The 21612-nt window shown below is 44.0% G+C and overlaps 1 protein-coding gene across 3 annotated transcripts in view; it reads right to left on the reverse strand.

The window, feature by feature from the left end:
• Nucleotides 1–13320, reverse strand: part of NRP1 (neuropilin 1) — a 114752-nt gene extending 101432 nt beyond the window's left edge. For all 3 annotated transcript variants that reach the window (XM_075144050.1, XM_075144048.1, XM_075144051.1), the window contains exons 1-3: nt 13144–13320; nt 12428–12894; nt 8957–9131 (exon numbers count right to left, since the gene is read on the reverse strand). In XM_075144050.1, the coding sequence (XP_075000151.1) occupies nt 8957–9131; nt 12428–12494 (242 nt within the window). In that variant the 5' untranslated portion in view covers nt 12495–12894; nt 13144–13320. The remainder of the gene's footprint in view (nt 1–8956; nt 9132–12427; nt 12895–13143) is intronic.
• Between the last annotated feature and the right edge of the window lie 8292 nt (nt 13321–21612).

Consider the following 21612-nt stretch of genomic DNA (forward strand, 5'->3'; position numbering starts at 1 on the left):
GAGAAGAAATGATAACTTATTTATGGTGATTTATGAATTGAGGGGACAAAAAAGAACAAAGCTGATTTTCTACTGTATTGTAAATTACTCTGTAAGCATCTGAAATCCATTGTTATAAAAAGTAATTATTCATTTGTGTAGTGCCATAAATGTATGTCCTAGCTATTAGCCCTGCACAAGTGAGTCTGTTGTTTTAATTGACTTCAGCAGGACTGTTTATGTGAATAAGATGAGCAAAACTTTGGCTGTGAGGGAGCATTTCTCAAAGCTTGAGGCAGAATAATCACACGGGTGTGAACAGACCTCTCTATTTTTCTCTAGGTTACCAACTTCCAATTTAAGGAGTGTTGTAAAAAAAAAAAAAAAGACTAAGGACTATCTGTGTCTTGTTTTCCAACATGAAAAGCACTGGGGCTTGGCCCCAGCACAGGGCTGAGCTGTGAAGCAGTGCGTGCCCCCCCACTGCAGTGGGGTGCTGCAGCCCCCCTTCCACCCCGCATCCCTGATGGGCTGTGTCTTCACATGGGGGCATGGAGTGCAAACGTGCAATGGAGCCCGAGCTGCTGGGAGCGTAAGGAAGGGATTAATCCAGGCTCTCATTCAGTGTGAGGCTCGGCCCATCTCTATTTAGGGGAGGCATGGGGCATGTGGCCACTGCAGCTCCACATCAGCGTGGAAGGCAGCAGACAACCACCCAGTTTCTCCTGTACAACAGCTGGTTATTGTGCTTCTGGGATGTGCATAGTTTCTTCTGGAAGAAATCACCACGTCAAATGGGTGTCTCTTCCACATATGGAGATACTTTCTCAATGGTCCTTTTGAGCCATCTAAATTCTTCATTTTATAGCATTACGTAAAATACTTGTAATGCTATTAACATGCAAGATGAGTCTAAATATGCACAATCCTTGGCTGTTTAAATGAACTATTATAAAGCTCACACAGTTCACAACCAGCTTTGTGGATCACAGAGTTTCACAACAATCAGAAATTTGATTTTTTGAGGTTATGTTTTTAAAAACCTTTGATATTGCCCATGAAAATCAATTTCCTCCATGGAAGTTTAGGACTTGGGAAGGGGGTTATTCTCACATTTTTGTGAATTCCTACAGAAAAGCAAATGACCTATGCTCCCAAAAAGTTGGCAGGTGACTTATTAAACTTCTCTCAAATCTCCTTCAGGAAGTTCATTAAAACTCTATTTGGAAATGGCCAGGTGCTTGCTTCCCACAGTGCAAGAGGGAAATCTGTCACCCTGTTTAAAAAATTGTTTGGTTACTTGGGATAAAGAAATAATCATTATACCAAACTGTGTGGTTTTGTGATGGAAAACTGTGGCTTGGTGAGAAAAGTGCCAAGGTCAATGCAATGAAAGACCCACAGTGAACTCAGACCTGATTTCAGAAGTCAGTGGTGGATGGAGGCCAGGAGAACAAAGTCTTTTCTGTGGTTCACTTGAAAACACTTTTTAAGATTCTGGGTAAAAATAACTCTCTAGCTTGAGAGAGTTTTTAGCTTGAAAAAATATCATTAGGAAAGATTTTTATATGTTTTATGAGGATCGTTAAGGCTGACAAAATTACCTTGTTTGACTCTGGATCCTGACCTAAATACTACGGCCAAGTCAACTAACAGGGAAATAGTAGGGCTAAGCCTTTTTCATTCTTTATTCTGCCAAACCACTGCCTCTTGCAATCAGGATTGATTACAAACACCCAATTAAGAGGCATTTGGAACATGATCTGAACACTAATCCTGTCTCTTTTTCTCTTTATACCTAATTATCAGCCTTAAGATGGGTATTAGCGCTTTAATTAGTAGATTTACTTTAGGAACTTCTACATAAACGAAGAAATCTATACTATATGCATAAATGTGTGTATATACGCACAGTCTTAAAGAGGTGCATGTAACATATATGCCTATATCCAAGTAGTTCTGTGTGATATATAAGTCTAGACATATACATGTGAGTGCATGTATATCCTGTTTTCAGACATAATTTCATTATTTGGAAATACTACAAAAGAAAATAATTGAATTTGGTTTTACATCAGCTGTATAAAAATCTCTGTATCATAATTATCAAATTATGATCCAATGTTATAGCTTGCAATAAGCTATAATTAAGAAACTAATTTTCAGCAACACATAGGTTTTTGTTTTAATTACATTAGCACAGGAGAGGGGAGTGGAGAGGAGAGCAGGGTGGGGTTGACTGAAAACATATTGAGTGTTTCATGGGGCTAATGCCAACGACTCTGGGTCTCAATTTAGAAAGGACTAACAGGCCTCTGTTCTGAGTTTGTCTATCTCTGTCCACAGAACGGATGAAGGATTAGGCTCATGGGAATCCATATTTGACCCTCAAGTATCTTCCTGACTGAAGGGTATCTGGTTGTAGCACATCAAGACAGAATTCTCCCCACAGTTCACTTAACTGTTTGTATTAATAGAAACACCTGCGTATGACTGTTATTATAATTTTAATGCGCTACTGTACAGAGACTCGTCAAGACTCTACTGTGCCAGGGAATGCACCCATACACCTAGAGTGCAAAACCAGGCTCTGCATCCAGCACCTCCGCCCCAAACACAGGCAAGCACAGACTCCCTAGCTACAACCAGGCAGTTTGGTCACGGTTTCCCTACTACCTTTTACTGAGAAAACTCAAACCCAAACTGCTATTCTAAAAGAAAGAATTGTTGAACAGTTTGACAATAGACACTTTCACAAGAGTTAACTGCTTGGATAAACAACAAAAGAGTCAGTTTATTACACTGTGTAATCAGAAAAACAATATAATTTCCAACTTCTTTCAACTCTTATTTAGTCTCTAAAGTACAATAAAATAACAGCATTAGCTTTAGATACTTGCATCTGATACTTGTGTGCAAATACATAGAGTCCTGCGGCAAAGAGCACATACTTGTATATATTTTCACAATCCAGAACCTTTAAGTTAAGGAAAAGTATTATTTGTGTGTGTGTGTAGGGGGGGTAACACGCTCCATGTCTACTGCAACAAGTGTTTCCTGCTTCCCTGATCCTGCGCAGGCTCTGAGCTGACTCCTTTCCTTGGCACGGTTTACTGCAGCCTTCCAGAGGGTATCAAATAGCAGTGGTCACCAGCAGGGCTGTCCGGAGTCTAGCAGCACGCTCCCCGAGAAAGCCTTTCGTGTGCTTTAGATGAAGTAGAGAAATGCCCTTGAAGTGCGCCCAGAAACATGAGATACCGCATGTCCCCCAAATCCACTGCAACGACTCATCCTAAACTATGCCAAAAATACTTGCTTCTTGTTTTGGGGGCAGAAGGATGGGCCCCTTCATCCCTTTAGTACTCCCAAATAATCTCTCAGTAACCCCAAACAGTTCTTCAGAGACAGATTTCTGAGAGAGACAAAGGGGGGTGGAGAAGCCCCCCTTTGGCCCGGGTACGGCCTTCCCAGCGGGTCAGTGCTGGGCCCCATGTCCCGCTCAGGCTGTATCCAGCCTGGCTTTGGCAGAGAGACTTTCAGGCCCTTGCCAACCTCCTGCAGTGACATAGGCACTGGGGTGGCTGAAGGCGTGTGGGCTGGGTGACTGACTTAATTCAAATCAGAGCAAACACGGGAGCGCGGGCGTTCCTCCGGCTGCCCTCAGCAGGCGAGGAAGGGGCATTCCCGCCTGGCTTGGGTATCTCGTCCTGAGGCAAACGCTAGAAGCCCGACGCTGATGCCCAGAGGAGCGGGGCCGGGCCATTTAAACCATATTTCTGTTTGAAAGCTCAGAGGCCTTGGCTCCTTCAGACTTCTCTGCTCAGCCGTGGGCAAATATGGTCCCTGCCTCTCACAGGCCTGAATGAATCTGCTGCTTTGCTAGCTCTGCTGCTTACCTCGCGCTGTCAGCTGCAGTCACCTCACTGCCTGCCGCGCTCAACAGCAGTGGAGGGAGAGGGAATTAGGAAGCTCTGGCTGACATTTGCCATCAAAATGACTGATAGAGTCATAAACCAGTCCTACAGGGCCTGTGCTGCACCCTTCCTCACAGCCTTAAAGAATAACAGGAGACAGCTCTGTGGAAGCAGACGGCAAAATTCCCACTGCCTCCAACGATAACGGGGCTGGATTGGGCCCAGACCCCCCATTACACCTGAGATGTCCTTGGTGCAGTTTGCGGGAGCAGTTCAATGCTGGTGAGGCCAGAGTCAGGCTCTCGCCGCACTTCTGGGCAGTCAGAAAGCACCTATTGTGTCTGCAGCCATTCACAAGACCCTTCTGACAGGCAAGGCTTGACGGACAGCCCAGCGATGTCCTTTACAGGCTGTTCTCCTCTAGATGGGCAGCTAGGACATGTGCACCGCTGCATTGCCATGGCAGCTCAGTGCCATCCGGGGCTCCTCTTACTCCCATCGGCTCAACCCAAAGGGCTCAAACAGCCTCTGCACGAGGGAAACACGGGGCACAAAGTCTGCACAAAGCAGGCCTCGCTGCATGGAAGAATAGGAACCAGGATTTAGACAGAAGTAAATGAAAGCTTAAACTTTGCAGAAACTAAAGAAAGGCTGAGCCATGGCTTGCCTTGCTCCTGTTTATTTTACCAGCCTCGGTTTGTTATACCTACAGCATAAATCCATTGACATTATTTAGAAATAAAATGGATGGATGAATTTCTAATGTCATTAAGGTCTATAGGAGTTCCATGGGGCTACCTACACTCTGTAGGTCTGGATAGCTATGCTTTCTTCCTTCAAGGATCTGGAGGAGCTGTTTTCTTCTAAATAAACAAACAGAGGTATTTTTTCTTTGTATTCTGTAACTGACTGCAATTTCTATACAGCTCTAATCTCATCAGTGTAACTAATCCCTGGTAAAAGCAATGTAAAGAATAATTATCTATGACATCTCTCCTTCTACAACTCGAATGTTTCCAAAATGGGCAATTTTTCCATTCCAAGTGATTTGACAGCATTGTATATACACTCTATAGTTGTCAACCAAGGATTATATTTACTCTTTACGTCTATAAATGATGGCCAATAAGCAATTGTGCTGTGTGGTGTATCTATGAAAACCTTGTAAAACAATGCAGTCAAGTCTGGCAACAAAGTCAATAATTTGTCAGTAAGGAAACCACTATTGGGCTTTCTCTACCCAACCCTCCACCTTTCTTAAGCCCTTTTCTTCTGAAGCTTCACATTCATTTTCTTAATGTTTTTAACCTAGTGTCTGTGAAATTTTTATTGCTCCCTAGATAATGACATCTGATCTGAATGTAACCACACACCTCTTTGCTCAGCAACATTTGTCACAAACCATTATAAATTATCATGCTGATAGTGTGCATTGCTGGGAAACCGGAAAAGTTCCATAAATTCAAAATACTGTATCAGTGACATTCTTGTTTATTATCTAGGTATAAAGTTTTACTAGATTCAAGATGGCTACATTTACACAGTAGGGTACTTCAGCAACACGAGACTTGTACAGCTTGCACTAAGTGCTGAAAAGCATTTACCACATGCAACAAACACTGGAGCATTTTAACTAATATGTAGCCATATGTTTTGTCTCTCCTATTCATTTTAACTGTGTTCCTGACTCCAAAAATGCATGGCTATTATTGGGGCTTGCTTGAGAAAAGGCAAAACGGCAAACAGAAACTTTTCTCTTAAAGTACAACCATAATTTCTGTTTCTTGGCCTCCTGAAGAGGAGGCATAACACTCATTAAAGTTAAAAGTTAAAAAGAGACTGTGTGTTTTTTCATTATGTATGTCCTTGATAACAATCTGTGGTTGACATGATTGTATACTCCCCGTCGAGACCCAGTATTTCCATTATGCTGGTTCAGTAGTTCTGGCTAGAAGATTTTTTATGAGCTGAACCTAGCTTGTGTGAACATATTTTTAATTATTTGCGTATCTTTATTCTTCAAAACTGTGAAAGTTGAGTCCTTTGGAATGCCTCCAGAGAAACAGGAATTTTCACCATGTTTGCTTGAAATTTAGAACAACTCAAATGGTTCTGATCATCAGAAAATCATACATATATGAATTTTATTAGGAGTCATTTGAGAAATACTTATTCATTAAAGCATAGCATAATAAGTAGGTAAATCAAGGGCATATTTTTAAAATTAATTCCAAACCCTAACATACAAAGAGACTAACTGGGAACAGCTTCAGCACAGCTAATACTTAGATTTGCTGCTTTTGATTCTCCTCAGAGAATCAACCTTTCACCAGTTTTACATTTCAATATCTAGCCCTCTATACAGAGTAATATTTAAAAAAAGTTAGATAAGGTCTCTTGATTTTCTTATTGACACTACAGAACAAGAAGGTAACCTTTCCAAAGTCAAATTGTTTCCCTCTCTGGGCTCAGGGGGTCCTTGTTATTAAAGTTGTTTTTAACGCTAACTAAGGTTTAAGATGCAATGAACAGCATTATAAAGAGGATTTTGGGAGCTAGGCCAGCAAGCTAATCTTCTCCTCTAGTCTACTTTAATTGTATGGGGCATTTTTTGTTCCCAGACATGAATTCCCCTATCTCTCATTTTCTATCTGCATTTCATATTTAAGTGCTTATTAATTTCCAGTGCTAAACCTTTCAATAAACTAGAGTGTAACCTAAATTGCACATTTCTAGATTGCAGACTGAGTTGCTAATAAACTAAGTATATTAGGAAATCAAAATGTACTTAGCTGCAAAACCAAAAAATCTTGTGATATGTTTTATTGCATTAATCTCCTGTTGTATCCAATATTTGGGACAAGGAATGTGAATTTTGTAAGTATACACTGAAATTTCAAACCACAGAGATTGTTGACAAATTCCTGTTGCTGAAATCATTTTCTATTATTCTGGTCCTACATTTTTTGGCACAAATACAATACCTGTCAAGTTAAAAAGAGCAATTTTAAATATAAGTGAAATAGCAGCTGAGTAATTTAGCATAGTCTAGAAGATTAGCATTTCAGCATAGACCAGATAACGGTAAAGTCATCACCATCGCACACTGCAAAGACAATGCAAACAACCCTGTTTAGAGACTTCCTTCCACCCACCACCATCTCATTACTGCACTGAGCCCCCTTTCAAAGGAAGAAATAATGCAGGGGGGAGAGTGGACAATGAACATTGAGAAGGGAGCAACGGAGGGAGGGAGTCAATCCCTTCCCTGGACCCAGTTCAGCTCAGTCTAGCACTGTTTAGTACAACACTATGCCACAAAGATTACTTGTTCTTCAAATAATTGTATGCTGTACACCACTTTACTGCTGCCAAAGACCATGTTGGTTTTACAGCGTTGGAAAAACATGTATTCTAGCACAGAACAAAAAGGATTTGACACTGAAATATGCTTGATTTAATTTCCTAATCTCTCTAAGAGACAAAGAGAGACAGACAAACATTTTAAAGCATTAGCACTGTCCCACAGAACGAAAGCAAAACCTGTATCAAGAAGACACAGGGAAGTGAATCATTGCCTGAATACAACAAACTAAAATTAAAGAATAGGAAGTCAGCGTGTGAACATATGGCGTGAATATGAGCTGCAGCTCCAACACCACAGTAAAAACTCATTTTAACGAAGACTCAGTTTAGTTTTATGAGTGTAGGGTTTTCCTGCATTATCACTCAAATATGGTGCGGAAATGCTGATGTATGAGAGATTATAAAAAACAACAAAAAAGCAACTAAGCATGACACTGCATCATTAAGGAACTTCATTTTAAGGGAAATCAATAATTGTGATGTAAGTAATCAATTTATTAAACGATAGGAACAAAGACATGCATGGTAAAAATTAAGTGCTCGAGTACAGTTGCTCTCTTTCTCTAAGTCCAATACTCTAGCCTCATGGTCTGTTACAACCACTCCTGACAATGCTGAGCATCATTTTACAGGACCAAATCCTGTAAAATCTTGAATATTCCCATGAAATGCCAAACACCAATGGCTATTGAGTTTAATCTCTTTCTGACACGCAGAGAAAACCTTGACTGGTAGCATTAATGAACACTAACTCTCTCTTGCAGTTGTCAGAAGGGGATGAAAAAAACGTGATACTCAAGAAATTTTTAAATAATGAATCACTAAAATATTTTCTTCATGAAACAAGTAGGCTGAATTTAGAAGGCATGTTGAAGAGGGGAATGATCTGACCATGTGTTGCCTTGTGCAAGCTATGTGGTTTACAGATTTGGGGAAAACTGGGCAACAGCTTCTGGGAGGAGCCGACTCCCCTTCTAACTTTTGGAAATAGATGGTCAAAGGGAATGCAAGCACAGGGGAGCAAAGGGAGCCTCAGCTATCCCCTTCCTTCTCTCAGGGCACTAAAGTAGAGCAGGAGGAGGGGGAAGAAGAGCTACTGGCAATAAATCAGCAGCAAAGGGAGAAAGGGCGAAATATGACCATCAGTCCTGCAGTCCACTGCCCCTTAATGGGTGAGAGTAAATGCCAGACTAACTCTGCGTTAAGAGGATTTGGCAATTTATAAATGGCCTGTTTCTGCCGTAAGCTGTTTGTAGCTGTGGGGATACAAAATGAAAGGGAACTAATTTTTAAAACTCTAGAGACTTACTCAAAAAAGCAAGCAGGACAACAAACACGCAACAGTGCCTCAGCCTAATGGCAATAACGCGCATCATCACCATCATCCACTTGCCTCTCCCATCAGGCAGATAGAATCCAATACACTTTATAAAGCTCAAAAAAAAGTTGCAAAGATCTTTTTAACACGCTCCCCCCCCCCGGCCCCAAAGGATGCTCCGCTGAGCGCCTCCTGCGTCTTGCCACAGCAAACACCGGCCGCAGCCCCTTGGCAGCGACGGGGACCGGCCCGGGGGGCGGGGCGGGGCGCGGAGCCCCGCGGAGCCCAGCGCGGCGGGGGATCCGCGGGCGCGGGGCGGCGGCGGCAGCGGGCCGGCAGGTGGCGCCGTGGCGCTCCGGAGCGCGGCGCCCGCACTTACTTGCAGTCGCGGTCCTCCAGGTCGAAGTGGGGGTTGAAGTTGATCATGATCCTCTGGTAGGGCTCCGGAGCCTGGATCAGCCACTCGCATTTTTGGCTGGGGTGGTAGGACTGGGGGTAGCCGGGAGAGGTGAGGTACCCGGGGTTTAAAATTTTGATCGTGTCGCCACACTTATCTGCAGGGGAAGCAAACAGATCGGCTTTTTCCAGTTCCCCCTGGCAAGCACTCGGTTTCAGCCCACAGCAGCGAACCAGGCGTCCGCCGTGGGAATGCTGGGGGGGTTGCAGCCTTCAAGCAATCCTTCTGCTGCACCCTTATGCCTTTAACGCAAAGGCATCTCTGCTACATTTTAGCGAAGGAAAGAGGCCTGCCTCTCCGTGCCTATCCTTAAGTCCAGCAGCTGGACGGGCAGCAGGTAGTAGAAGATACTCTATTTCTAAACACTACCCTTTTAAAAAGCCCCCCACTCCAAGCAAACAGTGCCCCTTACAGTGTTAGAACCTTGCATCCTCACAACAGCGTTAATGTTGGCTCAGAAGGGTGTCTGAGACTCAATTATCTCCAAAAAGTATAATCTTTGTAAGTATGAAGTTTTAAGGAAAGCTGGGAGGAGAGCTAAAAAGATGCCATTTGACCCCTGTCCAGCTATGGGATAAGCCTGGTCTGTGTCACCGACCACTGGGATTGTCTTGGTAGATCCAAGCTCATTCGCAGCAGACCCTCCCTTTGTTTTATCAGTCCATAAATCTAGGCAGGTTGAAACTATCTGTGCTCTTCAAACCCAGGCTAGCAGAGAACAAAGTGGTTTTAGTGAAGCAGAAATCATCCACTATTTATTCCTTCAAGGAAGTTTGTTCGTGCTTGGAGACTGCATCAAAGTAACGGAGCAGAACAACATCCTTTCCTCTTCCTTCTGTCCCTTCCTCCCCCCCAACAGCAACAAAGATTTATTTCTAAAAGCAAAATAGTTGCAAAAGTTTCCAGAATTACCAAGTGTGACTGTGAAATGTGGTATGCTGCATCTTGCTCCTTTGGCCAGCATTGTCAGGGTTGCATTTTAAGGTTTATAGGAAAAATAAAAAGGGACAAGAAACCCAACCTACACGGTCACTCACTTCACTGTCCAGTGCAGGTTTGTGTTATCACTTTTTTACTACTATGGATTTCGTTCTATAGATCTTCAGGGAGGAAAAACTTTCCCCACACATTGATGGTTTAATTTTGAGCAATAAAATATGACAGTAAACTAGAGACAGGAAGAGTGTCCACACTAAAAAGCAAGACTATATATCACTACATCCCAATAACAGTATATACAGGCTGCAGTGTTGTATCTAATACATTCCCTGTGAAAGCAAAATGGCATTCCTTGCTCTCAGCATGAATTTATAAATGTACGGGATTTTATTGTAGGAAAAACAGGTCAAATGGAAATGAATGAGGAAGTGCACATCAAAAATGCATAAAGCTACACTCTTTATAGAAATTATTTGCCATAAATTAGGAGAAAGGGGATGATATGTACTCAGCTGTATGGTCAAAACCCAGATATTGCTAAACGTGTTGCTGGGAAAGGCTATCTTATTATTTATTTCCGCTTTGCCTTTGCAAAACAGGCTGTTTTCCTCTGACCAGAACAAAAGGCGTTGCAGCTCAAAGCTCAAAAGCTGTCACTGGTGATCCTGCTAATCCGCTGTCTGGGGCTCTCAGGGAATCTTGCCTTTTCCTCCCTGTGTAAGCATACTCGGAAAGTGATCCTGTCTCATTAAGCCCACTCCAGCCCTGCAAACAACATGGCAGAGTCTGGCATCTGTTAAATGCCTGAAATAAAGCAGTGCTGCTTCTAGTCACTTGACAGAGTCACTTCAGAGGACGCTGAGGTGGACTCACTACCACCAGCGCTCCTTAATCTGCGACTTCTGGGAAAGTGACAGTGTAATAAGATAATGCGGTCTGCTAGACTCCCTGGCTCTGTGCAATCTCTCTCACACTTGATTAAGAAGAGCAGTTTCTAATGACTTTGGACCATTAGTTCTAAATAAGGTTAATGAATTAATTTAGCAGACACTAGTGCTGCTCGTAGGTGAAGGTGGCATTAGTAGGTCTGGTAGGTTACAGAGGAGGTTAATGGCCTTGGTGACTCCAGCAGGGCCACCACATTAACCACTCATGGTGGAGGCTTCTGCCCAGCAACCCGCCCTACTCCCCTCCTTTTAATGGGGAGAAATGATCACCAAGAGCACCGGGTGCCCCCCTCCCATCCCTCAGAGGGTACACGACTAGGAGCAGTCCTGGTTTATGTGGGAGCCAGGGAGGCGGCTGCCCACAGTCCTCACCTGGGCTGGGGGGGTGAGCAAAGTGCACCTCATGGAGCATCCCCAAGCCGGGCTTGGCGCATGCCTCTAGCGCCTTTGCTCCTGCACCACGGCGCTGGAGGAGGCAACTCGTCCTGATTAAATTAAGCAGCCTCCTCAAAACATATTGGGAAAGAGATTAACTTCCATCATAAACCACGCGATTTTAATACTCTCTCTTCCACGACACTCCACTTGCGGTCCCTTATTAAAACAATATACCAGCGCAAATGGAGGGTGCTCTCTTCTTTTAATTACTTTGATTGAAAACCCAGTCAGGCAAAAGTAAAAATTTGATAATTAGTTAATAATAATTGCTCAGGATTTGTTGGGAAAGGAAAACTCGCACAAGCTGTTTTATGTGCGAGAGCTAAACGTCAAGCAGTCCCACAATTAGACCGTCTTTAAAAATGCATCATGCAGTGAAATATTCACGGTGCCCTGGCATTGTTCGGGGAAGGAGGAGCACGCTGCTTTTAATTAGTTGTGTTTTCAAGGGCTGCCTGATAGTACACTAGCTACATCAATCATTTTTTACGGGATTTCTCTCTTGGAAGGGAGTCTTGAGCCTTCACAGAGAAGCTCAGCTTCTCTCTTGGCACTGTGCAAGTTGCATGTAAACTGCAGACTTGGGAAAGGGGTAGTCTAGAGAGCTCTCCGTTTGAAGACTACCCGCAGGTAGACACACAGCTAGTAAAAGGCACGATAATATGAAATCTTACGCTTTGGAAAAAGAAAGAGGGGGAGAGAAAGCTTTCCCTTTAAAGTGTTCATTATCTTTCAGAAATCGAAGGCGAGACTTATTTAATTGCCTATGGGAGGAAACATTATTAAGATAATTGGCTGTCCTGATCTAGTGAGAACGAGCAGCCTGCTTCATACCACAACCCAAAAGAGCGGAAAATAAAGTCGGAGGGCCATGCCAGGGCGGCGATCCTCGGGCGAGCACCGCGCCGCCTCCCTCCTCCGGCAGAAAGTTCCCCCCAGCCGTGCTCAGGTCGGTGCCCGCCCCATCGTCCGCCGTGCCCCGTTGTCCGCCCCGCGCTCTGGCAGCCCCGGAGCCCAGCCCCGCAGCTGCCTGCCCAGGCTGAGACCCGACGTCCCCCGTGACACTCACCGCTTCGCAGAGCCCTGGCGAGGGTGAAGGTGAGGGCTGCACAGTGCAGGAGAAGTCCCCAATCCATTTTCCCTTCCGACAGCAGGGAAAGGAGGAAAAAAACCCAATGTCCTCCACGCACAACTCTTCCTAGGTCTTAAATCCTCCAGCCGGAGTCAGGAGCAGAAAGCACGGTCCGCACGGACAGTCCCGGGGGCAGAGGGAGGCTGGCTTCTTTCTGTGCCTTAAGTCGCCCGCATCCTGTCATTTAGCTCCGGCTCCCTCTCCCTTTCCCCACACTTGTTCCTTCTCCAGGCGCCGCTGCCCCTGCCATTCCCAGCGAGACTAGAAAGCCAAAGGAAAACGAGGGGGGAAAAAAAAAACCAAAACAACAAACACACAAACAAGACAGACAAAAATCCTCGCGGCTGCTGGCACCTCGGGAGCGCTCTGCCGGGGCGGGCTCCGGGAGACGGGGCGGGGGTGCTCTGCGGAGAGGAGAGAAGGAAGGGAAAGCGGCCGTGAGCGGGGACCAGCCGGGCGCTGGAGTTTGGCAAACTGCGTCCCCCCCGCCTGCCCCGCTCTCCCGCTGCGGCGCGGCCGCGGCTCCCGCGGGGCCGGCAGCCCCGGGGCGGCGATGCCCAGCCGGGGCGGCGATGCCCGGCGGTGCCCGGCGATTCCCGGAGGTGCCCGGCCGAGGCGACGATGCCCGGCGGTGCCCGGCGCCCCGCACTCACCTGCCCCGGCGGGAGGCGAGCTAGCGCGCTGCCGCCGCAGGGACTCTCGGCCGGCCGGGGAAGGGGGAAGCGCCCGGGCGGCTCCTGCTCGCAGCCTGAGGAAGAGGAGCGCAACTCAGCGGCAATAAGAGAGGCCGAGGAGCCGCCGTCTCCCAAGCCCCAGTCCCCTCCCCCTCCCCGCCCTCCTCCTCCTCCTCCTCCTCCTCCTCCTCAGCCCCCCAAGACATCGGCAGCGCGGAAGAACCAACAAACAAACACGGCAAGCCCCAGCCCTGACACCCAGCCGAGGCGGGGGCTGGCTCGGGGGGACGCGGAGGGGGAGCGGGGGGACGAGAGGCCGCCTCCCCCGCCACGGCAGGTAGAGCCGATCCAGGCAGAGGCACCCACCTGCAGCCCGCCGCCCCCGCGGGCTCCTGCGCGGCCCCGCGCAGCCCGGCCCTGCCCTGCCGTGCCCTGCCCGGCCCTGCCGCCCCCGTCGCCCCGGCCCCACACGCAGACACGCACACATAGGCACTCCTGCCCACCTCCCGGCCCGCTCCCTCCGCGGTGCCCGGCGCCCCGCGGGCACCCTGCCCCGTCCCCTCCCGGGCCGCCCCCTCTGCCGCCTCCCCTCACCCCCCCAACCACTCTTTGTTTCGTGCGAGCATGCAGCCAAGCACCCGGCCCCACGCGTGTCCCTCGGGGTCCCTGCGGTCCCCCAGTGGGACACCACCATCCCCTGTGATCCTAGGGGCTGCTGGCCACGCTGGTGTGGGCTGAGCTGTGGGAACCCCCCGTGAGGGGAACCCCAGGTAGCAGGCTCACCCAGACCCACCGCCTTTGCCACCTTTGCATTTCTGCATCTCTGGGCGGCCTTCCTGTACCCTCTCCCTCTTGACCCTCTTCCCATGCCCCTTCTCACCCACCCTGGCTGTAATTCCCACTTCTCTCAGCTTCTCTTGCTGCTTGGCCCCCCAGTCTGTCCATCTCTCATGAAGCCTCTTGGGGGGCTGAGGAGCTGCTGGCATCCCCCAGGGCCAGCTCCGTTCCCCATGGAGGCTATGCGGCATGAAATCCCCACTGGGGACTGTGTGTCTCATTCTGAGCAATCCGCCCCCGCTGGCACCAGGGGACAGGCACAAAGCGGGGACATAGCGGGCTCTGAATCCTGCTGCTTTGACTGCACGGTCTGCTGCTCACCAGCTATGGGGCCTGTCCCTTCCTTGCCCCATTGCCCTGCCTTACAGGCTGTCCCTGCGCCTGGGGGGTGATTACCTAGCTGAACCCGAGTGCTTCTTTTATGTGGAGCGCTTTGAGCTCCCTCTGTGTGAAGGCAATGCAGTCGCTGGGGTAGGGGTTAGAGGAAGAGCTCTAAGGCTCAAAGCTGAAACACAGTGTTAAATAGTCCCCAAAGATGGGGCTGCGCTAGGAAAATGACCTGTGGCCAACGGTGGATGTCAGCCACTCTCATCTCCCAGAGCAGAGTTTGAAAACAATTTGTTACTGGTGCACAGTCGAGGCAAACTCTGTTAACGCTTCATTGGGAAAAAGGCCTGTTAGAAGACCTACTCCACAAGGAGTCTTTCTGAAGGATGCCCAGGGAAAAGAGTTGGGTTTTGCTGGGGGCAGAGTCATCCTCCGAGTGCAGCCGCAGCAGTAAATCCCTGTCCACTCTGAAGATGTAACTATGTTTGAAATAGTTTTCAAACATAGTTGTAAGTCTGCAGCCACACAGATTAACTACAAATGTATTACATCTGTGTTCAGAAATCATACACAGATTCAGCCTCCTCCATCCCTTTGTCGCCAGCCCCGAGTCTGAGCCTTCTACTCTCGCTCTCCCTTGCTGCCCTTTTGAAGCCCTGACTTTAAGGTCAGCTGAAGTCTGGAGATTAAGTCCATAGGAAATCTGTCTGCCGGTTTCATACTGCACACTCTCTCATCACTACTTTCCAAGTTTTTGCCAGACACTCCCCTTCTCTTCCATGATTGCAGTTCTGTAATACCATGTACTAAAGTGCAGTTTGATCCTGTTATACTCTGTACACTTCATTCTTTCCTTCCTTAGCTTCTGTCTCTGCCCCTGCCCCTGCCCTTGCCCCTGCTCCTGCCCATGCCCGTGTCTGCAGGCAGGCTGGAAACCGCGCAGGCTGGAACTAGTCAGACTGAGTTATTGGGTTCAGTCTCATTTCCCTGTCTTTAGGCAGTCTCTGGATCATCATATGCAATACTTATGCATTTCCTTGATTGATTGGGATGTATATTTTATGGGTAGCACATTAAGCCCCCTTTATTTTTTTTCTTTTAGAGAAGTTCCCAGAACAAGGGGGAAGGGGAGAGTTAACAATGCTTTCTGATTATTAAAACTCTCATGCTGCTGGACAGTCCTTGAGATAAATTGGTTCTGTCCTGAAGCACATCGTAGTCTGCGACTGACTGAGAGACATTATAGGTTTTAAAATAAAGTACATCTGTTTTTGAAAACAGAAATTACCTGCTGATGGTAGCTTACTGGGGGGGGTTGCAGAAGTGTATACATATACATGTTTGTTTTAAAAACTCAGTCTCAGAATCCAAGATTAATTCTGTAAGTGAAAAGTAGTAAGCAGATACCCAGAGAGCACATATATCAAAAATTACACCTTAGTGCATGACAATGATGGCTCTCTTGCTTTGGGATTTGCATTGTTCGTCAGGTAATTTCTGTGAATCTGCAGAGAGGAAATACTCATTCCCAGCTGTATGCTGTAAAGATGCTCCAAACGAACGAACCAACCAACCAACCAACCAACCGTGGTGTTTTTTTCCATTTGTTTTCCTATCAGATTAAAAAGTCACTTTCCGCAGATGCAGGCACAGTGTGTTAGCAGCTAGTGTATTCTAAAGAAATTCCATTCTCTGAAAGAAAAATTAAACACTTAAATGCAGACAGAACATGTACATTAGTGAAGATGGTACAATGTGATAAATTGCAAGACTAATGATGAAGGTTGCTTTTATCACCTCAGCCTACCTTGTAACCACTAATCCATATACCAAGGTTTATTTCAACATGCTCATGGCTCAAATATCAGCGCTTCCTCTTGCACAGAGAGGGATGTGCACCAGGCTGCAACAGGAATGGCCTCTGCTGTGGCTAACATGGCCCATGGAAGAGGATTTCTGCCCTTCATCAGCACTCTGTGGGCATTTTGGATTTCACACTAGGACTTTTTTTGCTGTTGAATGCTCAAAGCCTAGGAAATATAGCAGAGTCTGGTACATTAACGTCCTTTCCTATCATAACGTGAATGGCATTAGTCTAGTTTTTCTACCCATCTTTTTCTCTCTAGTCCACAGATACAGGTGCAGGTTTCTTCCATGTATGAATTGCCCTGAAATGATGAGTAAAGACATTCTATCCTTGGTTTACACATATTTATCTGAAAATGTTTAATCTTTAATCATCTTGAATATAAACTGGCATCAAATGAAACATTCAGAAGTCTCTTTTTATAATCCACTTCTCACATTTTAGTCACGGCATTTTAGGTCCTGATCCTGCAACTGCTTACACATTTGTTCAGCTCTCCATTTTCACATCAGTAATGGGATTTTATGGCAAGGATGCGTTAGTGTAACAAAGGCTGAATCTGAATCCTGTGTATGTAAAAGTTAATGGAGTGGCTAGCTTTGGGGTTTGGGTTCAGGCCCATCTTTGCTTCATAGTTTGACTTGATGCTTATAATGCTTTTTTGAAGATTGTCTGCACTTCTGTTATAAACCTGTTTCTCAAGAACTTTATAATTCAGCCATAAAAAATATTTGCCTTGGGCTAAATCATGTAATATAAAACTTAAAATTCCAAAGGAAAAAACACTTTTCCCATTTTAACAATAGCAGAACAGAGCAACTTTGATGTTTACTCCTTTATGCTCTCATAGAGCACAGTAATGCATTTAATTAAAAACTAAGTTTGGCAAATGATTAATCCATGGCTGAAGACACCTTTATTTAGTATTATTTTGAAAAAGAAACACAACAAATTAAACCCATCCATAATATTAAATGCCTGAAAATGGAGACTTCCTACCAATATTTAATGGAGAATAGAAATATATTTGCTTTATGACTAGTACCTACTAATATCTTCATATATAGTCTGGTGCTCATTTATAACCTTCTCTCTAATGTTTTCCTTTTCTTTCACTATCTTCCCAATAATCTCTCCAAAATTAGGCTTCTGTGTCATCTCCTCTCCTGTTGCTTTGGCCATATGAATCACTGCTTGGCTTCCTGTTATTTACTGCACTGAACCAAACCCTTATCTTTAAGATCAGACATACGTTTTCCCTTGTCTATATCTCTCCTCTCTCAACCCTTTTATCTCCTACATCTTTTATCCTCCCACTCAGTCTCTCACACCCAATGCTTTTTTACGCTGTCCTCTCACGTTACACCTCTTTTCCACACACAGCCACATGCATCTAAATGATCCTTCTTCCTTCACTGCACATCTTATCCTTCTCCAAAGAATCACTGCAAATACATGTATTTTTATAAACGATGCCATCTGATTTATACATTATTTAAATTTACATATGGCCATATATTGCAAAATACACTCAGATCCTATACTCCATTGGTTAGAGATCAGATTCATTTGCATTTACATCATCTCCACACTGACTACATTGTTAGGGTTAGAGTGACTTCACAAATATCTTACCAAACTCCTTGGAATCACAACTGTGCCATCTCACAAATGCCTTATCAAAACATGTTCATCATCCTGTCTAAACGCATTCCACTCCAACAAATTAGCACAGCCCAAGGCTTTATTAGCTGATTATCTGATTATCAAAAGTCAAAAGTTTTCATCTGTGTCAAAGGCAAATCATCACACCTATCATTCTACTCCTATTTCCAATTTGACAACAAGCTCATCAGGTCTCTCCTAGGCCTAATTCCTCTTCTGCTTGCATTGCTACAGCTGCCAAAATCTAAGCATGGTCACCATGTTCTTCCAGATTGCCCCACTCCTTTTCTTTTCTTCTCTTCAGTAGTATTTGTATATTCTCAGTGTAATCTGCTTTTTATCTGAAATAGGAAGTGGGGGACATACACAGCATATGATTTATGGTAGTGTCCTTAATAATAATGCCTGATCAATTCAAGAGGTTCTGAAGTAGCTGTTTCTGTGATGAAGGCAGTAATACATAGCAAATCCACCCATATGGACTAAGAATGATGATATTTCCATTGATGGCAATGACAAAATCCCACTGACTTCAAAGGAGAAAAGCAGGCCCTGTATAATGATAATGGACCCTTAGATTATAAACTTGTTTTTATCAACTTCAGTTGTTTCCATTTGGTTGTACAATGAGTGTATCAATGTCTGTGTTTACACTAAGATAACTGCCAAAAAGCCAAAAGAGCAGTTCCTTTCAAAGTAAGGCTTTGCCAGACTGAAGGTCTATAATCATTAAGAAGTAGGTGAAAATAGTGTTAGATGTATCTTTGTATTTCTTGTCTTGCTCTATTTTTGGCTGGAAAATTAGTGTCCTGCTCATGTAATCTATTCATCTGTAAAGGCCCATAGGATTATATCATATTATTGAAAATTATATGCACTACTCTATACGTGTTACATCTGATAGAATAATACTAGGGAGGGTGCGATGTTATTAGGGAAATGGAAGCTGTCACAGCGACACTGCATGGTTGTCATGCACCCCCTTTAGCTACAATGCAGCAATCACTGTAAACAAGCAGTCGTACCGCATTCAGTACAGATCAGATTCCCTTTCTCAGTCATCTCTCATCTTCTTCAAGAGATGTTCTCTACCATAATTTTCTTTGTCACTTATTACAGCTGATGTTAAATGGCTTTTCAGCTAAATGCTTGTTTGGGTTATTTATTAACTAGAGAACATTTACATTGGCATACTTTGATGTTGTACATGAAATGGAGAACCCTTTTGTAGGCTGTAGTGGATTAACTAGAAATTCAGGGAATCGTATTCAAAGGGATTAACTCTTAGGCAATGGATTACCTCCAGTCGGTTAGCTTCATTGGAGGAGATGGAAGCAACCCCGAACACACAGATCTTTATTCAGGTGATTACATGTAATGATAGAAGTATTATTCAAATCAATTAAATAAATAAATAAAACCCCTAATAAATTAGCTTATATGTCTGCTGTTGTTGGTCTTGCACCTTAAGAATATGGACTGAGATCTGGAAGGAGCTCTTAGGCTCTACGTGGGTAAATTTTGTTTCGTACCAGGGCTTGAAAGTGGAAAGCAAGAAATATAACTGGTCTGATCTAATGAGTTCATTTTCAGAATGTTGGTTTCTTTCATTATTTTCTCCTTATTGCTACGTCTGTAGAAAAATTGCTCTGAAATGTTGTATCTTGTAAAATTGCTTTGAAAAAAACCCACAGAGTAATATTTGGTTTTGTTACTTTATCAGTTAAAACAGAAAGACATTTTGACTATGGAATATGGGTGGGCAGTTTTTTAAAAACTGAATTTGTAGGGTGCAGTAGAGGGATGTCAGAGAAACATAATGGGGGTGATAGAAAATTGGACTGGCAGACTCCCTGGTATATAACTAGAAAAAGTAAAAGAGAGCCTGAACAAGGACTGACTGAATAGGAAACTATGTTTTAAAAGGCCTTACCTTTCTTGGAAATTTGTTGTGTTTGTCTTTTTTTGTCCCTCTTGTCTTTTCTACTGCATTTTTACCTGTATTGGGTACATTTAGTTGCCAATAAAGTCAAGTGAAGAACTCCTATTTTGAGGAAAGTTGACTTAATCGTTTTTACCTACTTTGTGGAAAAATAAAATGTTTTCTAAAGAAGCTTCTAAGCAATAACCAAATCCGTTTTCAACACATCTCACAATCTTCTCAATCTTATTTCATGAAAAGGGTAACAGAATCATTGTGTTAGATTTCTTGTAATCTCCCAGGTATGGTTTTACATTTCTTAGAGACCTTTCTGGAATCTAGTTTTCATTGTGGGTTCATGATTTTATATAATTCAGACAGGTTGTCATGAGGAGAAACACGGTTGTCCAGGTTGTCATAGCAGCTAAAACTTTCCTTTTTGTGAAATTATCACCAGGCCCTTGGCTTCTTGTAACCAAATAACCAGAAACATTATTAGTTTAATGAAGAAGCTCTCCAACAGGCTGTTTCCAAATCTGTAAGTTATCTGTCCAACAAGTATGTCACTGCTGTGTGCAGTATTTTATTCGCAAAGGCCATCTGGACAGCCTTGACAAAGGATTCATATCATTTGCCAGAGAACATCTTGTTTGCTGTGAAAAAAAAATTAAATTCAATGTTGTTTCTAAATCTATCCAGAGACATTGCTTTTTTGTTCTCAACTGCTCTGTTGGCTTTCCTGTGTTGAAGCTTCTTTGTCACCATTGCAGAATTTACAAACATGACATTGTCTCCTTTTTCACCCCTGTAGTTATAACTTTACACACACCTTTGTTCTTTAAGATTATTTCAGACTCTGATTGGTAAAAGTCATTGATTTATTCTGGTCAGATATGTGTTTGAATGGAAACTCCCTGACATTTATATGTTATGTTGTTTTTGAGATTTCCTTCATGGCTTGTTCATCATGCCATAGCATATCATAAAACCTTCAATTATTTTCTCCTCCTTTGGGGCAAATTCTTCCATCACAAAGATCTTAATGAGTAATAAACAGACAAAAACCAGGTACCACATATAGACTGGAAAAAGGTCAAAGCCCACTTTAACGGCTTGGCAACTGCATGTAGCGAATCCAAAAGGTGCTTGGTTTTTATTGACTGGAATGAAGATGATTTCAGCTAGTCAGAAAATACCATGCTGTGACCAATGGCCAAGAACCCCACTTCAAATTAATCCTGCAAGATACCAAGCAATCTTATAAAAGACTGAGTAACTTCAGCTGCCATACAACATGGAATAGGAGCGGATGTTTTTTCAGCTCCTTAGTAAAACACTGAGCACCTTGCTGGAAAGCTCTGTATCCTTCATGCAGAAAGTTCACATGTTAATATAAATTCAAATGTTCTTTCACCCAATTACCCATAATTAGAAAAGGGCTGCCAGACCTTTGTGATACAGTATCTGGGTGAAACATTAGAAAATTAATGAAATTGATTTTTTGACATGTGCAGTATCACTCCCTGAATATAATTAAAATATCATTTTTGAGAATGATCTGAACTTACTGGATTTATTGAAAATGCCTCTTTTATATTTACTGCCTTGATTTTTGTCTTACAAGATAATTTTGTGGCATACATTTATGATCCTGATGCAATCAGTATAAATGTAATACATTTTGCATTCATCAGTATATTCAGAATCTCCCCAACTCTCCATTCAAGTAAAGTATAGACACTCTATTTTAGAGAGTTTAAGGTGAACTAAAATTTAAAAACAAAGGGTATGAATGGTTCTTAATTATGTAAATGTGGTACTTGGGGAAAAA

The sequence above is a fragment of the Calonectris borealis genome, chromosome 2 (genome assembly GCF_964195595.1).
Source record: "Calonectris borealis chromosome 2, bCalBor7.hap1.2, whole genome shotgun sequence".
Classification (NCBI taxonomy): Eukaryota; Metazoa; Chordata; class Aves; order Procellariiformes; family Procellariidae; genus Calonectris; species Calonectris borealis.